Raw genomic sequence first — 23,480 nt, forward strand, 5'->3', positions numbered from 1 at the left:
GTCGAGGGTCGAGGGTTCTATGTGGAGGGTTGAGTATCAAATTCATAGCATTGAACTATGCTATTCCTCATAATCTTACAGACACGGAATTTGAAGAAATTCAACGAATGAAAACAGCTTAAAATGTTCAAGGACTGCCATCGGGGCCTCGGCTCTGAAGGCTTCGCTTTTGATCTAAGAATAGGGGAAGAGCGGACACGTGTGAAATTTTACCATAGCAACTTCAACCCATAAAAGACAGCCAGCGCAGTGTAAAGTTAAAATAAAATGATTAGGGAACCCGGCTTCCGGGAATGTTCCTTGATCCCTTAAATATTTTGCACTTCCCTCCTTTTCCCAAAGATCAAAACCAAGAGAAAATGACAGACCTTGAAAACTCAGCCTTGAACTTTACAAGTTGCAATCGTTCTAAGGGACATTTATCAAATTGAACGTTTGAAAACGTTTCCATTCTTAGGACTTCTTCGCGGAATCACGCGACAGAGAATCTGTATAGCTCTGATTCCGATGAACAGCATTTTCAGGGTTTTGGACTCGACCTGGCTCGCTTTACTTCAGACTTCAGCTGACAGGCTGTTCCACGAGACAGCTCTTCCTTAAACAAGAGCCCTTTTCGAGGGCTTTGAACAGGTGTTGAAGGCCTCTATAAGCGTCACAGCTTGTGCTCGCGCCGAACCGTCTAACTATCTCCCTTTTTTGCCTGATAAATTTAAATAGCAAAACAACTTTTTGTAAAAGATGTTCTGTCTTGAGCACTAGCACACTCTGACCACTGAGCAACAGGAAAACTCAGACCATCAATGACACGTGCCTGTATGTCTCCTATGTGTAGGATGCAGAAACAAAAAGATGGTAACGTTAAGCTCGGCCAATAAAAGGTAAAGATCCGAATTCTTTTGTCACAAACACAAGGCAAAGAAAACATTCTTTGTTAAAAGATTTTTTTCTCTATAGTAATGAATTTGTAATTCATCAAAATGGTCTCTTTTGGTTTAATTGGTACCGAGGTCAGTTTTCAGTGGGACAGACCAGACTGGCAAAATTCAAGAGAGTGATGTAAATTCTGTAAAACATCTTGCGATAGTCAAGGGAGAAATTACAGTAGTTATTATATTGATTAGATGCAAAATGAAAAATGGGATTGTTTGCCCAAGCCATTAATTCATTGTTTATACCATGCCAATCAGCGCGATACAAGTCCTTCTTACTGGTTATTTTTACCATTAAAATGATTGTTCCAGTGGCCTCTCTGGCTGAGTGGAGCTTGCGGATGGAAAGGAAACCAAAATTGGCGTCCTTACATTGTGGTGTTTCTTCAGACATTTCCGACATTTCTCGGTTCTCTTTGTTGCTCCGCCTCGCAATGTTTTCAAGTGAAGGGGTGATAGAGCTGACTCATAATAATATCGCCTTTGTCATGTGAAGACCCTGCTCGCAGGTTATTGTCATGCAAATGAAGGAGCCCTATGATAGTTCAGCAAGTCGTTTCGTCTTCCAACTTAAACAATGCTTAATTAGCTTCCATCTGTCAACACTCGAACATTAATCTCACTGAATCATTTTTGTAAAGTTTGCGCTTTGAAGGTTCTCGAGGATGTAGTACTAATTTGATTTACAGCCTAGAACATTCGAAACCATTAAAAATGTGGCTCGAGAATAGTCAAAACCCAAGCTTAAAGGAACTAATAAAGTAAAAGTTATCGTAAGAAAGTTAAATTTTTTCATTAAAAACAAGAAAATTTAAAATTTGAAACGTGCGGGGTGCACGGCAATGACCTCATGCTATTTTATTGTCCACAAAACAATCCGAAGCGAGTAGATGACTTTTGCCTTTGGAAATTCCGCCATTAGCCTCGAAAAGGTGGGAACAAAAGTACATAGTATTTCTTCAATTGCGCTTGTATGTACTTGCTCCATACAGGACTGCACCTGAAGTCTGTGACTTTTACGAGCATAATGACGGAAGTTCACAGAATGTCAACGGACTTGAACCGAAATAAGCTAATTGAGCATATTTAAAATGAAATATATATTTTTGGTTTTGGCCAGAAATTTAATCACTGTTGACAGGAGCAAGAATATAATTATCGCGTACTTTGAATCTACTGAATTGGTTCATAACCAAAGGAATTGAGTAGGCTAATGTTATTACATGCGCATGCTTCACACCACGAATCTCTCTCTTTTTGTGCAACTGGCTGACAAATTTGAATAACACAACTATTTAAGAGGTGGCATAAACAATAGATGGTACGGGAGAACAATCGATTATTGATTTTACATGTAATCAGTATGCTAACATCATTTTACTTTTGCTATCACAAAATGTTTCACAAAATTTACAGTTCTCTCCACATTTTGTCAGCTTGGCCTGTCCCATTTGAAACTGACCCCGGTGCCAATTATAGAAAAGCGACTATTTTGATGAATTGCAAATTCCTTACTAAAGAGAAAAAATTGTTAACAAGGAATGCTTCAGTTCTTTGTTTAGAGCTCCCGACAAATAATTTGGATCTTTCACAATTTATTACCAGGCGAAATATTACCACATTTCGTTGTACATTTCCAAAGAGGAGATAGATAAGTATGTGTCACCTGTGGTCTCCATGTAGCTCATTAAACAGAATGTGGTTAATTATGCTCGCAACATCTATCACAAAAAGTTGTTAAATATGCACACCAACGTGATCCCAGTCTTTGTTCTTGGCCACAATTTACATCAAGATGGTTGTTCCCTCGCTGAGCGCGCCGTGCAAATGGAAGAGAAACCTAAACTGGCCTTACATTGTTATGTTCTTAATCACTTCTCTCAGTTTCCTCTTTTACTTGGCCTGGCCAGTTCTTATGAACCACTCAAAAGAGGAGGAGAAAGACCTGGCACAGAATAACATCGCCTTTGTCATGCAGCTGAAGGAACCAAATGATAGTTCAGCAATTCGTATCGTTTTCCGACTCAAACAATGTCTAGCTTCCATTTGTCAACACTCGAGCATCAATCTCACAATCCACATCTTTGCTAATTCTGTAGGCAAAGACGAGTCTTTGAAAGTTCTCGAGGAAATAGCCGATTATTGCATCAATGGTTATTACATGAGGGTAAAATTCTACGATGTTAAGAAGGCAGTGAAAAACATTCTACCATCTGTAAACTTGATTAAGGTGAGTCTGGGTGTCAAAAAAAATTGTGTTCATCTTTATAATCTATACCTGAAGTTTTAAAGGAATTTGAAAGCGTATATAAACATTGTACCCATTCATTTAAATTTCCAGAGACAAGTTCGTTTGAGCTTCGTTGTAGAAATAAAAATTCAATCATTTCACGTAAACGCCGGGAAGGATTTGGTGTGGCATTCATTTCAAACCAGCGCCGGATATTCGTACTTGCATTACTTGATTTGTTTGTTAATTCCCTCTTTTCCCACCAGGCGATCCAGTACTACTCTAGAGAACTGTTTTTCGTAAACTTCATATTTCTAAAATTTGTATTATCATTTCCAGTGACCAGGTCATCAAATTTTATAACACGGCCGTATGCAAGAAATATCGAACACGAACACGTAATTCAACATCGTTAAATTTCAGATTCTTTGTAGTTATGATCTTTTTATCGAAAAAATTACACAGACATGAATCTTTCTCCGCCTGATACAGCCATTTCTTTGTCTAGGGCTACATTTAAGGAGAAAGTTCCTGAGTTTGTGAACGTACCAAGACGTGACCTTGTCGACCTTGTCGACCTTGTCTTTGCATGGTGCGCCTGGAGGAAAGACACAAACTCTCGACTTTTATCACCATCATGATGGCTAACCTATTTTTATTTTATCACAGTGGGGAGATGTTCCTCCCAAAGCTCCCTAATTATTTCGCCTTTTTTGAGAGTAAAACATATGAATATATCCAAACGCCCTTTTAAAAGGACTTTTAAGGTCTTCGGAAGGTGACAAGCAGTGTTCGTAAAGCCTCCAAACAGTGCGGAGTCCCTCGAGGTTGTTCGGAAATCGTCGAGTCTAAATCTATATTGTTCGGCTAATGAGATGGACATCGATTTAATATAAAAAGCAAGTGAGAAGTGAAAATTACTAAGATATGCTAGCTCAAATTTTAAGTGATGGCTGAGAAATGGTCTAAATTTAAACCATATCTTAGAATACAGTTCCCCCATGCATACCCTTTTAATATGGGACAAGTTTTACGGCATAAATTAAGCTTGACAATAGATATCGCTGGTCGACCATCGTCAGAGATTCCAACCGTTTTCGTCCCCTAAATAGGAAAGGAATATATATTTGAATTTTAGCTGCTCCCCACCAGCCGGTCTCAATATTAATAGCATGATACGAGTAGATTGATGAACTAGATTTTATTTTGTTCTTGTTTCTCTGAATTTAGAATGTCAATTTGATTTTTTTTAAATAGGACGCCATTGCCATAGGAGGTCGCTTTAATCCAAGGCTTCCTCTCTTTTATCTTCCCATTTTCATGGATTACATTCTGCCTGAAGATGTGACGAGAGTTATTTTATTGGACGCTGACTTCTTTTTCAACACGGATATCAAGCAGCTGTTTGATCACTTTGACAACTTCAACGAAAAAACTCTGTTTGGTATGGCTTATGTGCAACAACCCAACTACAAATCGTTCTTTGCGAATTACAGAGAAGAACATCCGGGAACGAAGATTGGCGCGCCGCCGCCCGATGGCGTCAGGGGATACAATGGAGGTCTTATCATGCTTCACCTGAGTAACATGCGAAGATCAGAGCTTTACAAGCAAATCCTTCTTGACAACGACATAAAAAGATTTGGTGCAAAATACCAATTCCGAGGACATCTAGGTGAGCAAGATTTCTTCGTTTTGTTAGATGCGGAACATCATGAGTTGTTTTATGTTGTTCCTTGTCAGTGGAACCGTCAGCTATGTCGCAGTTTTGACACAGAGGACGACTTTGATGTCTATCACGATTGTCCTAAGCCTCATCACGCGTACCACGGAAACAGCAAGATTATAATGCCCACATTGGAAGATCCCAATCTGTTTGATCCCGCTGAAATACAATGAAATGCAAACTGAGGAAACCAAGACTATGTTACATGTAAAGCACGTAGGGTACTCCACAAAGTTTTTGGTAGCGTTGTGTGGCTTTAATCTTAAAACCTGTACCCGATTTCAGAACAAAATCTGTGATTTTACATGTCCTATTTTAGACCCGAGCGAAAAAGCGATATCCCATTTCAGACCTCTAAAATTAGTACACGGCTCTAATATATGACCACCGGTAACAAGAACTGGCTTTCATTTGCGTAAACATTTGAGAAGGACCGCCAATTTGCTGATGTTGATGCGGAAACTGAAAATAGTTCCTTGTAAACAAAATACCTAATGTCAAGCCAGACTAAAAAACATACCCAGTATTTAGACCAAAATGGTCAAACTCCATACCCTTTATAAGACTAAAACCAATTAAAATCCATATACTTTGGGGCCGCACATACCTATATAGCCAATATAAGGGAGTATCCCCTGGTTGTTAAGGCTCCTGATAATAAATAGCACAATGTTCTAGTCACTACAGGATATATTGTATTTGTAGCCTACTGACATAACCATTGTAATTTTAGTGTAGTGTATGTAATGTTTTTTGACGGGCCTTGAATTTTGTATAAGAAATAATCAACTCACAACTAGATACGTGTCACCCCCAGTTGAGTTTTCAACTTTAACTTAGCCTGTTCATTTGTCAATATCGTCTTGTTAGCAAAAGCTAGTAAAATTAAACATTTAACTCAAGATGGCTTAAGGTCATGCCAAAAATATGTCTTTATCCTCTTTTTAAATTTTTTGATGTAATTGGTTGTCACCATCATGATCTTTATTTGAAATAGAATACGCACAATTCATATGTTCGAACTGCAGAATAAAGATTTAATTAGGAGAAAGACCATCGCAGTTAAATACACAACTTAAATGGTTGTGATAAGGCCTGAAAAACATTCAAGCTTGAACAGCATTTGAACCCCGTGACCAGTGCGATACCAGTGAAGGGTTATAACCAACTTAGCCATCAAGCCAACTGGGCGCTGGTCATGACGTCATTACAAGGTATTTTGGCTCTCCATGGGATCGATGAATTGAAAGTCTTTCATTTATGTAATAGCCCATTTCCGAGTTGCCTTGAGCCTCTCTATCAAAGCGAGGCCTGGTGCACAACCATTCATATGAAAATGAGTTTGATTTGCGCCAGTAGGCTGGTTGTCCAGCGGCACTCCGCTGTAGTCGGTCGGTCAGCGGCGTTCATTGTTGTATAAAAGCCCGCGCGATCAGCCTTCATTCGTCCGCCATCTTGGTTGTATCTAGTTCTCGTTACGGGGAGATTTCGCTTGCATTAAAGATAAAGCTTACAGTTCGTCGGGGCCTAGTGTGTGTCCATTTAGACTACTGGCGTGGTGGCAACGATAAAGATTCGAACCGTCACGTTCCCGTCAGATCCAACGCACTTTATCGACAGATTCGTCGGGATTCCCGAGCAGCCAAGAGTCGGTTGTCGATATCATCTTGTTCCGTAAGCTGCGATGTCTTCTAACAGAGCCCCCAAGCAGTGGTACCTCTCAAAGAACGAAACTTTAACCTCCTTCGAGAGTTGGAAACAAAATCTTCTCTACACCTTGTCTCTGGACGCCAATTTCGCGCCATTTTTGGGCGAAGGGTCGTCGTGGCTGAAAAAGACTAGGGCGAGCCCGTTACGCGGTTACACTGATGATGGGGAGTCGGTTCCAGCTGCTCGAAGGCGAACTGCTACCCAAAAGGTAAACATGCTCGAACTCATGCTAGGCCAGATTGCAAATTATTGCCCAATTATCTCTCGTAATACGATTGTCAAGAATTCTACTTGTATTGGGGACATATGGCAGACAATTAGACTTCATTTCGGATTCCAGACTACTGGGGGTCACTTTTTAGACCTGGATGACATTCATTTGAACCTCGATGAGCGCCCAGAAGATCTTTTCCAGCGTCTTATGGCTTTTGTGGAGGACAGTTTAATTAAACCTCACACCCTGCTCCACCACGGATCTGTTCTTGAGGAGGAAGAGGAATTGTCACCGACGTTAGAGAATTTTGTTATTTTAATGTGGCTGAGATTGATTAACCCTGCTTTACCTAAACTTGTTAAACAACGATATGGAACTGAACTTCGGTCTCGTACTTTGGCGTCCTTAAAGCCTGAGATCTCCCAGGCGCTGGACTCACTCCTTGATGAAATCCGTTCTGCCGAAGACACAAAAGTCATGCGTACAGGAGCCTCATTTGCCACTCAGAAGTCCTCTTTTCGGAGGGGTACACCGACCTACAGTAAGTCGTCTGCGAGGTTCCCGGGACGCTCCTCTCAAAAGGCGAAAGAATGCCCCCTCTGTAAACAAGCTGGCCGCGCTTCTCACAGCCACTTTTTAAGCGAATGTGGGTTCCTTCCTGAACAGGACCGTTTGTACCTTCTGAAAGCTCGTCAGATTGTTTCAATCCTGGATGACGACAGCGTTGAGTTAGACCTTTTGTCAAGTAATGTTGACCCGCCGCGTCATCAGAATCTGGTTGAGCAGAGTGATCCATTTACGTCTGATGCATCCAGGAGGGTCCTCGTACGTCAGTCCCCGTACATTGACACGTTTTTCGGCCATCATCGGGCTAGAGTCATCATTGACAGCGGCGCCACAGGTAACATGATCAGGCTCTCCGCTGTACAGAGGCTCGGTGCAGGGATCTGGCACAGTTCACAGTCAGCTCATCAAGCGGATGGCTCCTCTCCTTTGAAAGTCTTGGGGGAAACTCGCCTGAGCCTCACCCGTGGAAGTCATTCGTTTCAATTTGAAGGTCTTGTTGTGGAGAATCTGGACGTAGATGTCTTGGCTGGTACTCCCTTCATGGAAGCGAATGACATAACCATTCGTCCTGCCAAACGCCAGGTCATCCTCGGGGATGGTACCATCTTCACCTACGGATCTGTCAACCATCCTCCGACTCACAGTGCTGTCCGCCGTGCACAAGTGCTGCGTGCACCCCCTTCTTCTACCACTGTCTGGCCTGGCGACTTTATAGAAATAGTTCTCCCGGAAGATTCCCTACCTGATGCTGAGTACGCTCTAGAGCCTCGATTTGACGCCACTAACGCCCGTTCGGCCAAAGTCGTCGACATGTGGCCGCCTCCCTGTCTCATCACAAGCGTCGCTGGTAGAGTGCGTATTCCTAACCTCTCAGATAGGCCTTATGTCCTGAAACGAAATGAACACTTTTGCCAGGTCAACCCTGTCTTCTGTCCGTCTACTCAAGATCAGTCTTCCAACCCAGTTGACAACCTTCCGTACCACAAGGTGTGTTCAGTCCCAGTTTCAGAGTCAAAGTACTCCGAGGGCGTGGCACTAGACCCCGACAACCTCCTCCCTCCAGACATCACAACCAAGCTCCGTAACCTTTTGGTCCAGTACGACTCCGTCTTTGATCCAGCAATTACCGGCTACAATGGCGCCTTTGGTCCCCTTCAGGCAAAAGTAAATATGGGCCCGGTAGAACCTCCTCAGCGTAAAGGTCGCCTCCCCCTGTACGGTCGCGATAAACTTGTCGAGCTCCAGCAGAAGTTCGATGAATTGGAAAATCTTGGCGTGTTCCGTCGCCCCGAAGACGTTGATGTTTCTGTCGAGTATCTTAACCCGTCGTTCCTGGTCAAAAAGTCGTCGGGTGGCTTTCGTCTCGTCACTGACTTCGCAGACGTAGGTCGTTATAGCAAACCCCAGCCCTCCCTGCTCCCGGACGTGGATTCTACCCTACGCTGCATAGCCCAGTGGAGACACATCATCGTCTCAGACCTAACCAGAGCCTTCTATCAGATCCCTCTCGCCCGTGAGTCCATGAAGTACTGCGGAGTCGCTACCCCATTCCGGGGCGTACGCGTCTATGCCCGGTCGGCCATGGGTATACCTGGCTCGGAAACCGCACTTGAAGAGCTCATGTGTCGCGTCTTGGGTGACCTCCTCCAGGCTGGTATCGTAGCCAAGATAGCAGATGATCTGTATTGTGGGGGCAACAGCCCAGACGAGTTGCTCCGAAATTGGTCTTCTGTTCTCCAAGCTCTCCATAAAGCTAGCCTACGCCTTTCGGCGTCGAAGACCATCATCAACCCCAAAACTACTTCCATCTTGGGTTGGACTTGGTCCCAAGGCACTCTTCGCGCCAGCCCTCATCGCGTCTCAACACTGTCCTCCTGCAGTCCTCCCAATAAAGTTGGCGGCATGAAGTCCTTTATCGGTGCGGTCAAGGTCCTTGCTCGTGTTGTTCCACATTGTTCTGCTCTATTGGCCCCCCTTGACGAGGCTGTAGCCGGGAAACAGTCCCAGGATGACATTGTCTGGTCCGAACATCTTACTGAAGCCTTCAAGTCTGCTCAAGCTGCCGTGGCGTCTAGCCAAACAATTACTCTCCCGAAGCCAGATGACCAGTTATGGATCGTGACCGACGCTGCTGTCAAGAGACCCGGCATCGCCGCCACTCTCTACATCTCGCGGGGTGACAAGCTAGCCCTCGCTGGTTTCTTTAGTGCAAAGTTGCGTAGTCACCAATTATCCTGGTTACCGTGCGAAGTGGAAGCACTTGCGATTGGTGTTGCAACAAAACACTTTAGCCCCTACTTAATACAATCTAAACACAAGGCCTGCGTGCTCACCGACAGTAAGCCTTGTGTCCAGGCCTTCGAGAAAATGTGTAGGGGAGAGTTTTCCGCTAGCCCGCGAGTGTCGACTTATTTGTCAACTGTCAGCCGCTTCCAAGCCAACGTGAGGCATGTTGCCGGTGCTGCGATCCTACCTTCTGACTTTGCAAGCCGCAATGCACCGGACTGCTTTGATCCTTCTTGTCAGGTGTGCAAATTCATCACCCAAGCTGAGGAATCTGTCGTCCGACACCTATCTGCCCAGGACGTCCTATCTGGTCAGAAGAACCTCCCTTTCACAAGTCGAGAAACTTGGTTGTCTATCCAATCTGAGTGCGCGGACTTACGTCGAACGCATGCCCACCTAATACAAGGGACTCGTCCGTCCAAGAAGCTTACTAACATTAAGGACGTGAAAAGGTACTTGTCTGTCGCCTCTATCTCCAGTGATGGCCTCTTAGTCGTGAAAAAGACTGAGCCTTTGGCTCCTTCGCGTGATTGTATCGTAGTGCCCAGACAGGTCTTAGATGGTTTACTAACCGCCCTACACCTCAGGTTGTCTCATCCATCGTGTCTCCAGCTTAAGAAAGTTGTCAGCCGCTACTTTTACGCCCTTGACCTAGACAAGGCCATAGAGCGCGTTTCTCTTGGTTGCCATCCTTGCGCTGCACTTCGCCACGTCCCCCACGCTGTTATAGAACAGTCAACTTCTGATCCTCCAGCAGCAGTGGGTGTCTCCTTCGCAGCCGATATCCTGAAGCAGTCTCGCCAACTTATTTTGGTGCTCCGAGAGTGCGTTACCTCCTATACTTCGACCCTCCTCGTGGTAGACGAGAAGCATGGGACCTTACGCGATGGGTTAATCCAATTATGCGTCGGCCTGCGACCCCTTGATGGGCCTAACGCTGTCATTCGGTGTGACCCAGCGCCCGCCTTCAGAGCTCTCGTGAATGACCAAGTCCTATTGCAACACAAGATTAGCCTTGAGATAGGTCGCGTGAAGAATCAGAACAAGAACCCTGTCGCTGAAAAAGCAATCCAAGAGTTGGAACACGAACTCCAGCGGCTGCAACCGGAAGGTGGCCCTGTCTCTCCTAGGATACCTCGTTGTCTTAGTGGACGGTGAGTGGTGCAATGTTCGCAAGTTTGTTGGGTCACAGCTACGAAACGTTTCGTACCGTGTGAAGAAGAATGAGTGCTATAAGGTCGCTCCCATCCGAGTACACACGCCCTGGCGCCCCAGTGAAGAAGAGTCCAGCGACTGCGATCTTGACATCGGTGTCGACCAGAGCCCTCCTATTGATGATCGAGGACTTCCTAACGACGAGGAACCTTCCCTAGAAAGCCCCCCGTTACCTCCACCTGCCCCAGGGATCCCTATCGAGTTATCGTCCCCACCTTCCGCTTTTGTCCCGGCAGAAGATGTCCCGAGATACGGCGAGGATAGCCAACCCGGTTCGCCGGATGACGTCGAGGTTATACCTGCCCCCTCTCCAAGTGTTAGCCCTGCAGTGAACAAACGTCCAACTCGGCAACGGCGTCTCCCGCAACGTCTTCAGGACTATGTAGTAGAGTTGAAGTAGCCCGGTCGATCCTAATCCTTTAGCCGTAGCCGGACAATTCTAGACATTTAGCTGTCTCTCAGCATTTGTTTAGTTTTTTTTTTTCCTCTTATCTGGTCCGAGACTTTAAGACTGCTCTTCATACAGTACATTTCTCGTACATAACCTGTGTGTGTATTTCATACCGACTTATCGCCTAGTGTTTCTTTATTTGCATGCTTATTTGTTTAAGAAGGAAAAAAAGAAGCCACGCCAGTAGGCTGGTTGTCCAGCGGCACTCCGCTGTAGTCGGTCGGTCAGCGGCGTTCATTGTTGTATAAAAGCCCGCGCGATCAGCCTTCATTCGTCCGCCATCTTGGTTGTATCTAGTTCTCGTTACGGGGAGATTTCGCTTGCATTAAAGATAAAGCTTACAGTTCGTCGGGGCCTAGTGTGTGTCCATTTAGACTACTGGCGTTGCATGTGAATGAAATCTCATTTTCATATGAAAGTATGGGCACCAAGACTCGCTTTAAGAAAGAGGCCGCTAAAGTTAATTCGGAAATGGCCTATTCATTCATGCCATGCTTTCTCCAATAGCGTAACTCCGTGCTTCACATTAGAAAACACACACCACACACAATCCACCACTTTGCTCCGGCATAGGACTGCCACTCGAAACGTTAACTTAACTAACTCTGTACGGCGGTTAATTTCAAGTTGCTAAATGGCTAATTGTTTAAGAAGGAATCCACCACAAGTTCAAGTAACAAATCAGTGGACAAAAACTTTGTACCGAGGTTGTTTACATTGCTTTGCAAACTTCTGTGTGACAGTTTTAAATATCCTCTCGAAAAAAATCATTTCTAACGAAAACCACAATGGCGAAAACAAGTTTTGGAGTTCATATGAAACACTCGAAAGTACTGGTAAAATGAAACTGATGATAAAATTTGACCTGTGTTTGCACAATTTCTCTGAGCTTTGAATTCAATTTTCTCGATTTCCCATGGGAAATTGTATTTGGTGGTATTTCAGGCAACCATTATATCATGCAAAAAGGACTGTAATATACTTAAAGTTATTTTGGTACAAGGTTTCTGTCCATTAAAAACTGAAATTGCTCGATTTTCCAACGGATTTTGTCTTAACTTGTCTCGCGACGCAGCCAAACAGCTTCTTTCGAGACTGCTACCTTTGTACGGACAATGCGCAAAAGGAAATCAAATCACGAAAAAAAGAAGTGTAACTCTAGATATCAAGAGGGGTTGTGGAGCAGTTGTTAGCGGACATTCTCAACCCATTTTAAAATTCCGTTACATGAAAAGAAGAGTGTAGTCAATTGTGCAAATGAAAAAAATGAATTGGCAACAGATACTGCATGAGTCTTGTTTCCTGAGACATCCATGAGGTACTGGCTGATGATATCTACGGCCGACGCCTCTGAAATATGAATTAACCAGCCAGCATTCAGCAGACGACAGAATCTACTCTCTCCTCACGTGACTTGTCTGTCAATATGAATGGCATTGAAGTCAGGCCACGTTTCTCCCTGGAGACTGGATTTTGTGATAGTGTGAGTCAAAATCGTTGCAGAATGCAGGGATGATGTGTTGTTAGAGGCAGCCGTGGCAATACAGCCCGCTTAGGTGAACGTATTCATGGCAAGGGAAAACAGTCACCTCTCCTTTCAAAATTTCAATCTGGATGGCACTCGGTTCAGAAGCGAAAAAAAAGATAAAAGAAGAAGATTGTTCTGCATGAGGTCGCATCGAAAGAGGGAGCCATCGAGGAGTCCTTCGATCTAAGCTTTGCATCATGGCGGCCGGTCAGACTTGTTCTAGCTCTCTACGAATTCTGGCTTTCTTGTTTATAACCGCAACTACCATTAGAGAGAATACCGACAATGTCATCATATCACGGTCACTGCAAGTTGGAAGTGCTTTTCAGACTGACCTGGCAACTGAACTCGTCCTAAACTCGACAACATACCGAAGATCTAAATCTCGCGTCAAGCGATTCACTTCATGCAGAATTCAGTATACAACCAAAGGTATAAGCAGCTTCAATTTGGAGAGAAAACTACTTGTTTGTGGCTACATTTCGTCTAATCCTGGGCCTAAGGGGACTAAGGTGCCACCAAAATACCCTTGTGGTGAATGTGACAAGGCAGTGAGAAATAACCAAGACGCCATTTTGTGCAGCACATGCTTCAACTGGTTCCATGCCAAATGTCTCAACATGACTCTGCCTACATTCCAATACTATTTAAACCAACCGGACATTGAATGGACCTGCCCCACCTGTGCGCTACCAACATTTACGGATTCATTTTTTCAAGAGGTCACAGGAGAAGATATGATAAATGAAACTGAGAGTGGTAAACAAGACCAAACACAAATGCTTATTGAAGTGGCTCCCGAGTATACGCTTCAGAGAGAAGTCGACAACATTTCTGACACTAATGAGCAGCTGGTACACTTCAGAAAACACCACAACAAGGATTTTCTGATTGCACACCTTAACATCAATAGCATTCAAAACAAATTTGAAGAGCTCACGCATATCATCAAGAAATTAAATACCCATATTATATTCGTTACCGAAACCAAGATCGACGCAAGTTACCCCAATGCCCAGTTCACCATCCCGGGCTTTTCACTTTACCGTAACGATCGAAAGAAAGGCGGCGGCGGAATTTTGGCGTTAGTATCTACATCATTGATCAAGTCGCGGCTCAAACTCGATAAAAACTACAAGACATTGGAAATTATTGCTTTCGAAATTAAAACGAAGCGGGGTAATATGGTAATCATCGGCATTTATCGTCCCCCGAGAGCTCTCTGCGGTGCATATCAAACACAGCTCGAAAATGAACTTAGTCATATCTGTAACTGGGCTAATCTCAAGAGTAACTTCGTTGTTATCACTGGCGACCTGAACTTGGATAGAATGCGCCCGGACAAATCCGAAGGTAAACTACTCCGCGATCTGGAAGTTGAACAAGGTTTTGAATGTCTAATCACCAACCCGACAAGAATAGAAAAGCGTGGATCGATTATAACAGAGAGTTTAATTGATGTTGTGCTTACAAACAGACCTGAAGTTTTTCAACGGTCCGGCAACTATCATCCCTGCCTTAGTGATCACCAGCTTGTTTATGGAGTTCTGAAGCACAAAATAAATCATAATAAACCGAAGGTCATCACTTTTAGGAGTTACAAGAACTTTGATCCTGAACAATACAATCAACTTTTGTCCTCAGCCCCCTGGTCCGTTGGGCAATTGTTTGACGACGTGGACGACTAAGTTCACGTGTGGAATGTATTGATGAACGACATTTTGGATGAAGTGGCGCCTGTAAAGAAAATGCGTGTGCGTGACAAAGACGTCCCTTATATGACAACTAATTGGAAAAACGCAATCAGGGCTAAACGTAAAGCCAATAACAAATACCTGAAAAATAAAACCGCTGAAAATTGGGAATTACGACGCATTGCAAGGAACGAGGCAACTAAACAAAGAAGAATAGCAATTAAATCTTTCTGGGGTAAAAAGTCAGAGGATCTTAAGAACAATCCCAAGGCGTTTTTCAATACTTTTAAGCCTTTCTTAGGCTCCAAGGGCTGTGCAGAAAAAAACGATATCCACTTGAACGTTAACGGTACCACGATCACTGATCAACAACAAGTGGCTGAGGAACTGGTGGAGTATTTCGCTACCGTTGCAGACGGTATTGGAGGCCAAGCGGCTGATCTAAGATCTATTGACGACTTTACGAACCACTCTTCTGTTCAAAGGATACAACAAGAACACAGGAGTTCTGAATGAGTTCTAGAAATCAAACCAGTCACGCAGAAAGAAGTCCTTCGGGTCCTCGAATCACTTGACGTGAACAAAGCCACTGGTAACGATGGTATCCCAACAAAGGTCTTAAAATCTGGCGCTGAGGAGTTATCAAGTTCTTTGACTACTCTGTTCAACTCCTGTATAAACAAAAGTGTTTGGCCTACTGAGTGGAAGAGCGGAGATTGGGTTCCAATACATAAAAAGGATGACAAAATGGTGAGAGAAAATTACAGGCCAATCACACTGTTACCATGCGCAAGTAAAGTCCTAGAGAAACTAGTGGGGGTGCAAGTGAACTTCTGCTTCCATGATCGTATATATCTGCATTCTTCCGCCTATCGTAAAGCGCATAGTTGCGAAACAACACTGATCAATTTAGTAGAAAACTGGAGACTTGCTAGGGATCAAGGAAAAGTAGTCAGTATATTATCAACAGACATGTCTAAGGCGTTTGATTCTCTCCACCCACCGCTACTATTGAGCAAGTTTCGGGCATACGGTTTTCGAGAGAATACCGTACAACTGCTAAATAGCTACCTCACAGACCGGAAATATCGAGTTAAGATCGGTCGTCACGTCAGTTCGAGTCGACTGGTAAACCGCGGCTGTCCACAAGGCTCCGCCCTTGGCCCGCTGCTGTGGAACATTTTTCAAAATGATCTACCCTATGGCCTCAATGCGAAATTGTCGATGTACGCAGATGATCACCAAATTTATCATATCGGGGACGACCAGAGAGCCGTTACATCGCAACTCAAGGAGAGTGCTAATTTTGCTACAAATTGGTACGGCTCAAATCTCTTAGCCGGGAATATCAAGGAGTACCAAGCCATGAACATCGGCTTTAGTCAGAGCAATGGTAACATCCATGTAAACGGAGAGGAAATCAAGACCACGGATAATCTTCAGCTTTTAGGCGTGACACTAGACTCCGATCTTAGTTTCTCCGACCACATAAATCTTAGCTGTAAAAAAGCTAGTCAAAGAATAGGCGTTTTAATGAGATTAAGAAACCTAATTCCTACGCAGTCAAAACTAACATTGTTCAAATGCGCCATTTTACCCTACGTTACCTACTGTCACTTAGTATGGCACTTTTGTAAAGCTAGCGATACTAGAAAACTGGAGAGAATACAAGAAAGAGGCCACAGAGCAGTTTTTAAGGATAACAGCTCAAGCTATAATCAACTGCTCGCGAGGGCCGGTCTGCCCACATTACTTAATAGACGACTTCAAGACCTCTCTACTTTGATGTATAAAGTTAAACATAAGTTATGCCCCTATTATCTCTGTGATTTTTTCAGCAATAACCCTAGTACGTATAACTTAAGACAATCTGACTTTACAATGCCAAGGTTTAACTCGGTGAAATATGGTAAGCACTCGATCAGATATCTAGGACCCAAATTGTGGTCAAAATTACCAAAGAGCATGAGAGAGGCCACATCTCTCAGCACTTTTAAGACGAACATCAGAAATCTCAACAATCTTGATGCATTACTAGATGATGGCTGCAGAGGCTGTCCCCTCTGCTCCTCCTAAAGAACTTTTTTTTAAGTATGTATTATTGTATTATAAAATCCACTGTACATAGTCCCATAACATCTTTTAACTTGGATTTAAATTTTACTATTGTAAATAGCTATAGGGTTTTTTTTTTGGTTTTTTTTTCTAATTTAACTCGTTTTTGTTATGTCCCCGTATTAGTAGGGGAGTTTTTCCCCAGCTAGGTGGTTGGTGACATTCTTAATAAAGTTTCTATCTATCTATCTATCTATCTCGCGTTTGCCGCTACTGTAAAAACCTAAAGATTTTCCTGGCCTGTATCTTCTTCTCTAGAACAAATAAAAAACTATGTGAGAAAATCATACGGCATATTAAAATTAAACATATGGAATTTTTGTCCTCTACATAGAGACTGACTTTTCTAACTAATAGTAAACGACTCCTAGGTCCTTCAACGAGGCGAAAGATTGTTGAAGCTTCGAACAGCTGAACTAGTTATGTATTTGCAGACAGTTATGTCCAACCACACGCACGAGGTTGATAATCCGGCCAAGTTTCTCAAAAACCCTTCTACAAACACAATTGTTTTGTTCTTTGAGGAACGCAAGTACATCTCAATTATAAATTAACAACTTAAAACGAACCAAGCAAATATGACTATATAAGAAAAGTAAAACAAAACAATGCGCTTGTTTTAAACCGAAACACAGACTAAATCAGGCGAGTGGTAAATCTAGCGCTCTAAGGTAATTATATATATATAAAAAATTAAACAAAAGACTGAGCAGTGGGGGAGAATTTGCTTGATATTTTACTGAACCTTTTGTCAGTATCGTGTCCAAGGATTTATGATTTATGCAAATAGCCGGCGAATGGTCGATCCTGACTTGCATTATTGCCACGGGCTCCACTCGAAATTCAAAATAAATATATATATATCGCAGCCGTCCGAATCGTAGCCAGACTCCGAATTGTATTGCTGAAAGATACAGTTCTAAAAATATGACGCACAAATGCTCTCACAGCGCCCGAAGCCCAGTCATAGTCTCTTGAGTGCTTTCATCCCAGTTTTCGCGTTGACGTCACTAGTATAGCTGCCTCTCGCAACTCGCGGTCGTAAACGCAGAAATTACAAGTTTAAATCCCAGTGGAAACGCCGGAATTTTGTCAATCGAGACAATTTTGTTTTCGGAAAACTAGTAGACTTCATCATGAGAAGAAACCAAAATTTGGGGGTTTAGTGGCACTTAAAGCTTTCGATTTGACGCCAAAACTTGCTCGCCCGCCCACGGCAACTCGCTCGCCAGGTAACTTAGACGTTGTATTATTCTGAACAAGTCACCTTTTCCCTCACGGAATTAACCCACAATTTCCGAGTACCGTATTTTCTCAATTAAACGCCCCAGGCGTTTATTTCTAAATTGTCCTCGTGGACCCGGCGTTTATTTGAAGCCGGCGTTTAATCGGGGCCCGGCGTTTATTTATGAAGTGCAATATTCTGTCATTTTTTTCAGATTGATTTATTCACCCATCCTCCGAAACCTAGGGCAGTTTGTCAACACGAAATGACTTTTCCATTCGGTAAACTGTCCCTGAGTCTTGGAGGATGATTGTTGCTAAAAGATACAGCATTATAAACAGCACGTGTATGTTGCAATCAGGACATGTGGCACTGAACAGAACAAAAATATGTAAAATAAATGGGAGCAAATATGGATACAAAGTTTTAAGTTCCGTATAAACGGCAATGTCGCCATCGTTCTCCTCGATACTATCAGTTAAGCGTCCGCATTTACGATCTTTAATCTACCTTAATCGTCATAAACAACAAACTCGTCAACTTCTGGAAAGATATTGCGATCGGCGAAGGTCTTATTGTAAGTCATGAAGAAAACAACAAGTACGATCCGTGTGCGATGGCTGTTTACCGTGTGCATGACCCTGATAATGAGAAGATAAATGTCGGACACATCCCAAACGAACTCTCTTCCGCTCTTTGCTTCTTTGTAAAACATGGAGGAAAAATTTCGGCTAAAGTGAGACAGGAAACCTACCGAGCTAGCAACTTGGAACAAGGCGGCCTTGAAGTCCCTATTTCTATTCAATGTGCGATTTCCTCTCAGAAAGGACAACTTATGACAAGATTGAAACAGCTCATAAACAAACGCTTGAGGGATCCTCGCGATTTTAGTGACAGTGAGCACTATAACACACGAAAGAAAGTGCGTCATCAGTAATAAGACTTAATGACAACACGAACACGTACATTTTGTTTTATTTTGTTGTACAGCTACTATTCTTGTTATGTTCAGCCGGACTTTTCCTTTCGAACGTTTATTAAGATTACCAAAACACCATAGCGTACTAGTATGTCGCAGTAGTGCTATTTAATAAGGGAAAAATCAAATTGTTGGTTCGAACGCAGATAAACGCCGGGGCCTCAATTAAACGCCCCGGCGTTTATTTCAAAATTGGCCTCGAGGACCCGGCGTTTAATCGGGGTCCGGCGTTTAATTGAGAAAATACGGCAAATTATTAGAAGAGACAAGAACATCTTTAGCTCTTTCTTCAGCTAGTTTTGTTATTACGTGACAAACAAACAGAGCGAAGACAATAATAAGATGCAAATTAGAAAATAAGTATAAACATTATTAGTTTGTATCCAATACAGACTTGATGATTCAGCTGCTCGTTTAGAATGAATATTCAAGATCACGGTCGCCACTGTAGTTTGTAATGTTTCTGATTACGGTACCTTTCTTGGCTTTCAAGAGTTTTCACTATTTGAATCTTTACACTTCACTGTCTGTCTTCATAGTTGCCATAGTAAAATTTTACACCTGGTCAGAACGTAAAACGTTTCGGCCACTTTTCAGTGGAATAATAGTAAGAACAAGCGAAACAAGTGGAACAAGCGAAACTGACAAAATTTAATAGAAATATCTATATTATTTAGCACATTTAGTGATCGCCAGGTATAGAATGACAATGGTTAGCAGATGGCAGTATCTATCTCTTGTGACGCGTCCCGGGGGGGAGGCACTCCCCAAAGGTTTCGGTAGGGGTGTGCGGCCTAAACCTCGAAAGTTGTACTCTATTTCAGACCAAAATCTAGGATTACTCATGCCCTATTTCAGACCTGAGCAAAGAATCCTTACCCCAGACCTTCAAAATTAGAGCACGGCTCTAATATGTGACCGCAGGGAACCAGACATGGCTTCCATTTGCGCAAGCATTTGAAGGGGCTACCAATTTGCCAATTTGGATGGAGTAGTAATAGTTCCTCGTAAACAAAATACCCAATGCCAAGCCAGAATGAAAAACACCTGTTTCAGACCAAAATCGCCCAAAACCTTCACCCTTTGGGGCCGCACATACCTATATAGCCCATATGGGGAAGTGCTCCCGTCCCCCCCCCCCCCCGCCTCTCCCCCTCCCGAACCCCGTTACACGTCTTAAGCAGTTCCTTATTCTTATTCAATGCAATGCAAATCTGCGCGATCGGTCCGTTGTTTCTGCGTTTTTACTAGCAAAATGAGTGCTTCGGTGGCATCGCTTACAGGAGCTCTCAAATGGAAAAGAAACCTACATTGGCCTTACACTGTATTGCTTCTAATGACGTTTCTCGGTTTTCTCTTTTACTTGGCCTGGCCAATTCTTCTGGACCAGTCAATAGAGGGGGAGAAAGAAATGGCACAGAATAACATCGCTTTTGTCCTGCAGCTGACGGCTGGGACTAATCCGTCTAAAAGTCGTTTCGTCTATCGACTCAAACAGTGCTTAGGTTCCATTTGCCAGCACTCCAGCATTAGTCTCACAATCCACCTCTTTGCCAATTCTGTAGGGAAAGATGAGGCTTTAAAAATCTTCGAGGAAATAGGTCATTATTGCGTGAGTGGCTACAAGGTAAAATTCTACGATGTTGAAGAGGTGATAGAAGGCATTCAACCTGCAGTAGACGTGATTAAGGTGAGTCTCAGATGTCATAAACGTTTTGTAGTAAAACTACAACTGATGCAAATTAACCGCTATTATATCTCGTGTTAAGCCCCTTGAATGTAGGAGTAAGAAATTCACATATGATATAAGATCAGGCTACCTACAGCGCAACGGAATCTCAGAGCGAGTAGTAAAATCTCATGTATATTCCTTTGGCTTGTTTTTTGGATTTAGTAATGCGATAATGCAATTTTTGGATGATGGCTGTCTTGCGTGTACTAAACGATATAATCCATATATGATCCTTTTGTTGTTTTTGTTTTCTTTCAGTTTTAATTTTTTAATTTGATGTTAGTGAATATTCGTACGAATCAAACGAATGGACAGTACGTTAGGTTTAGCGGCGCGCAGCAGCCCTCAGGAGGAAGCATACGTGTTATGGCGATGACAAGATACTGGCTAATATATGCAGAGCATTCAGTAGACATCTATTGTCAGTATTGCTTTTATGGGAACAGTGAGGAATAATTTAGCTTGCGTATGTTAAAAGCTTTGGACATTAATTATTCAGTTGAGTTTTAACGGCCGTTCAGTTCAGTCCACGGAAGTTAATTTGAGTGCAGTAAAATACCAAAGTTCTCCACATCCATATAGCTCACAATTTGTTCAACGTAACCATGTCTTTGCATGGTCTGCCAAGAGGCATTACAGACTGACTCACGAGATACCGTTCTCTCACTAAGTGCGCTGTTAACTTCTTAGTTATTTCAGTTATTTTGCGGAGACGTTCCTCCCACAGCTCAGTAATTACTTGCGTACCCTTTTTTTGAGAGCAAAAAATATAATTATATAATAAGTCAAATTATTCTCGTATTTTGATTGGGTGTTACATGTGATCTATTGGAGGACAGACGCATGGTTGACGTCATTAACATTCTTTTTTTGGTTGTTTCTTTATTATATATAACAAATAGATTCTATGCTGCCGTGCGTCTGTGCAGTAATAGATCACGGAAGACGTTACCTGTGATCTTTCTCTGAACAGACGCCCGCTAACATGGAGTCTATTTCTTAGTTAGATCTTTGAATTCAGATATCGCCTTCTTTTAAATCAAATCAGAAAGAAATCATTTCTTAGACTAAAATTTAACGGTCGAAATCTGTCTTTGCTTAAACTAGCATGTTTCAGATGTTGGATTAGTAGAGTAGAAAAACAGGATTAACCCGGAAAACGGAATAAAACATTTGGTTATCTTTTCCACAGGATGCAATTCAAATTGGTGGTCGCAGTAATACAAAAATGCCCCTCTATTATCTTCCAATATTCATGGATAGCATTTTGCCTGAAGATGTGACAAGAGTCATTTTGATGGACGCTGACTTTTTCTTCTACTCTGATATCAAGCTACTGTTTGATCACTTTGACAACTTCAAAAACACAACTATTTTTGGTTTAGCTTATGTGCAGCTACCAACCTACCGAGAGGTCTTTCAAAAATACAGACAAGAGCATCCAGGAACGAAGATAGGCGATCCACCCCCCGATGGCGTCACGGGATACAATGGAGGTCTTAGCATGCTTCACCTGAGTAACATGCGAAAGTCGAAGCATTACAAGCAAATCCTGCTTAATAATGAAGTAAGAAAATATGCGGAGAAATACCAGTTCCGATCAACCAGAGCTGAACAAGATTTCTTTGTTTTATTGGACGCAGAGCACCATGATGAGCTGTTTTATGTGGTTCCTTGTCAGTGGAATCGTCAGCTATGTAAAAGGACGTCACCAGCACTCGAATATCGTAATTGCCCTAAGCCTATTCACGCCTACCATGGAAACTGCCATGTAAAAATGCCAACATTGGATAATCCTTCCCAGTTTACAGACTGAAACTGTATCAGATTTTTATTCTTTTTCGTATGGGTGTCATAGATTGACGTGGTTAGACAGTCGGGTGTTGAACTTTTGATTAAGAAAGATTTAACATATGTTACTGTGAGGTGTAGTCATAAATAGAAAGGGAAGGGTTAATCAAAAAAAATCATACCCTATTGTTACGGTCTATGGGAAAAACTGATTGTGTTTTTTTTTTAAGTAGACAGAGTAAGGGAGAAGGATACCTAAATTCCAACTTTAATCATAACTCTTTAATGACTTAAAGTTTACTAGCTGGTTACGATTTGTACTACAAATGGTTGTTAAGAAGATGAGATGGCTGGGCGCGGGACAAAGCAGAGAGCAGTAAAAGAAGTTAATGCTAAATACTATTTGTTGTTATCGAGGTTACATTAAAAAGAAGGTTAAAACCTATAGTTTGCTCAAGAACCTAGAAGTTAAGTATTAAAAGATGCAAAAACAACTTAAGCGTTGTCTTACATTTGACACTTACATAGAAAAAGAGCGCAAAGTATGTAATAAATACTAAATACTAACTGTTGTTATCGAGGTTACTTTTCAAAAAAGGTTAAAACCTATAGCTTTGTTCAAGAACCTAGAGGTTACGTATTAAAAGATTCAAAAACAACTTAAGCGTTGTCCTAAGTTTGTCACCACAAAGAAAAAGAACGCAAAGTGTATATTAAGATGCAAGTTAGAACAAATAGGTCTATATTATAATTTTTTTTATGCAATCCGTCACTTCAAAAAGGAGAAGAAATTTGGGGCGAATCTCATTTTGCAGTCGCTTCTGGTAACGTGACGTCACACTTTAGGACTCTATAGGAACAAAGAATTAGAGCGGAAAACCTACTGCGCAGCTTTCTACGCATTTCTAACCCTACCTGCGGGCTCAGACAATAATGCGGGATGCAATGGCAGAGGGAGCGGCGCACTGAAATAAGGAACGTGAGGATGTCGCTCGGTTGATTTATTTCTACTTGGGAAAACATGAATTTTTTCGGCATTTCACTGTTAATGAAACGAGGCTACCCCTGCCTAGGCCTGCTGCGAGGCT

The 23,480-nt window shown here is 42.6% G+C and overlaps 4 protein-coding genes and 1 pseudogene across 4 annotated transcripts; all 5 read left to right on the forward strand.

The window, feature by feature from the left end:
* The first annotated feature begins 2,724 nt into the window (after window positions 1-2,724).
* LOC110051612 (xyloside xylosyltransferase 1-like) lies at window positions 2,725-5,936 on the forward strand. Its single transcript, XM_020757663.2, has 2 exons — window positions 2,725-3,159; window positions 4,417-5,936. The coding sequence occupies exons 1-2, from the start codon at window positions 2,725-2,727 to the stop codon at window positions 5,056-5,058; spliced, it is 1,077 nt and encodes a 358-aa protein (XP_020613322.2). The 3' UTR covers window positions 5,059-5,936.
* A 520-nt stretch (window positions 5,937-6,456) lies between these two features.
* LOC149102248 (uncharacterized) lies at window positions 6,457-11,674 on the forward strand (annotated as a pseudogene).
* Window positions 11,675-13,053: 1,379 nt separating this feature from the next.
* LOC149102249 (uncharacterized) lies at window positions 13,054-14,704 on the forward strand. Its single transcript, XM_089275302.1, has one exon. The coding sequence runs from the start codon at window positions 13,054-13,056 to the stop codon at window positions 14,542-14,544; it is 1,491 nt and encodes a 496-aa protein (XP_089131428.1). The 3' UTR covers window positions 14,545-14,704.
* LOC149102250 (uncharacterized) lies at window positions 14,566-15,398 on the forward strand. Its single transcript, XM_089275303.1, has one exon. The coding sequence runs from the start codon at window positions 14,566-14,568 to the stop codon at window positions 15,064-15,066; it is 501 nt and encodes a 166-aa protein (XP_089131429.1). The 3' UTR covers window positions 15,067-15,398.
* Window positions 15,399-20,047: 4,649 nt separating this feature from the next.
* LOC110051617 (xyloside xylosyltransferase 1-like) lies at window positions 20,048-23,051 on the forward strand. The gene is made up of 2 exons (XM_020757666.2): window positions 20,048-20,559; window positions 21,794-23,051. The coding sequence occupies exons 1-2, from the start codon at window positions 20,071-20,073 to the stop codon at window positions 22,415-22,417; spliced, it is 1,113 nt and encodes a 370-aa protein (XP_020613325.1). The 5' UTR covers window positions 20,048-20,070; the 3' UTR covers window positions 22,418-23,051.
* The last annotated feature ends 429 nt before the right edge of the window (window positions 23,052-23,480 follow it).

This window comes from Orbicella faveolata, unplaced genomic scaffold (genome assembly GCF_042242905.1).
Source record: "Orbicella faveolata isolate gen_17 unplaced genomic scaffold, um_ofav_v1 contig_36, whole genome shotgun sequence".
In the NCBI taxonomy this organism is placed as follows: domain Eukaryota; kingdom Metazoa; phylum Cnidaria; class Anthozoa; order Scleractinia; family Merulinidae; genus Orbicella; species Orbicella faveolata.

Coding starts and splice junctions, on each gene's coding strand:
- LOC110051612 (XM_020757663.2), top strand. CDS start 2,725: ATGGTTGTTCCCTCGCTGAGCGCGCCGTGCAAATGGAAGAGAAACCTA. Junction 3,160..4,416: donor CATCTGTAAACTTGATTAAG/GTGAGTCTGGGT, acceptor TTTTTTAAATAG/GACGCCATTGCCATAGGAGG.
- LOC149102249 (XM_089275302.1), top strand. CDS start 13,054: ATGGCGGCCGGTCAGACTTGTTCTAGCTCTCTACGAATTCTGGCTTTC.
- LOC149102250 (XM_089275303.1), top strand. CDS start 14,566: ATGAACGACATTTTGGATGAAGTGGCGCCTGTAAAGAAAATGCGTGTG.
- LOC110051617 (XM_020757666.2), top strand. CDS start 20,071: ATGCAATGCAAATCTGCGCGATCGGTCCGTTGTTTCTGCGTTTTTACT. Junction 20,560..21,793: donor CTGCAGTAGACGTGATTAAG/GTGAGTCTCAGA, acceptor TCTTTTCCACAG/GATGCAATTCAAATTGGTGG.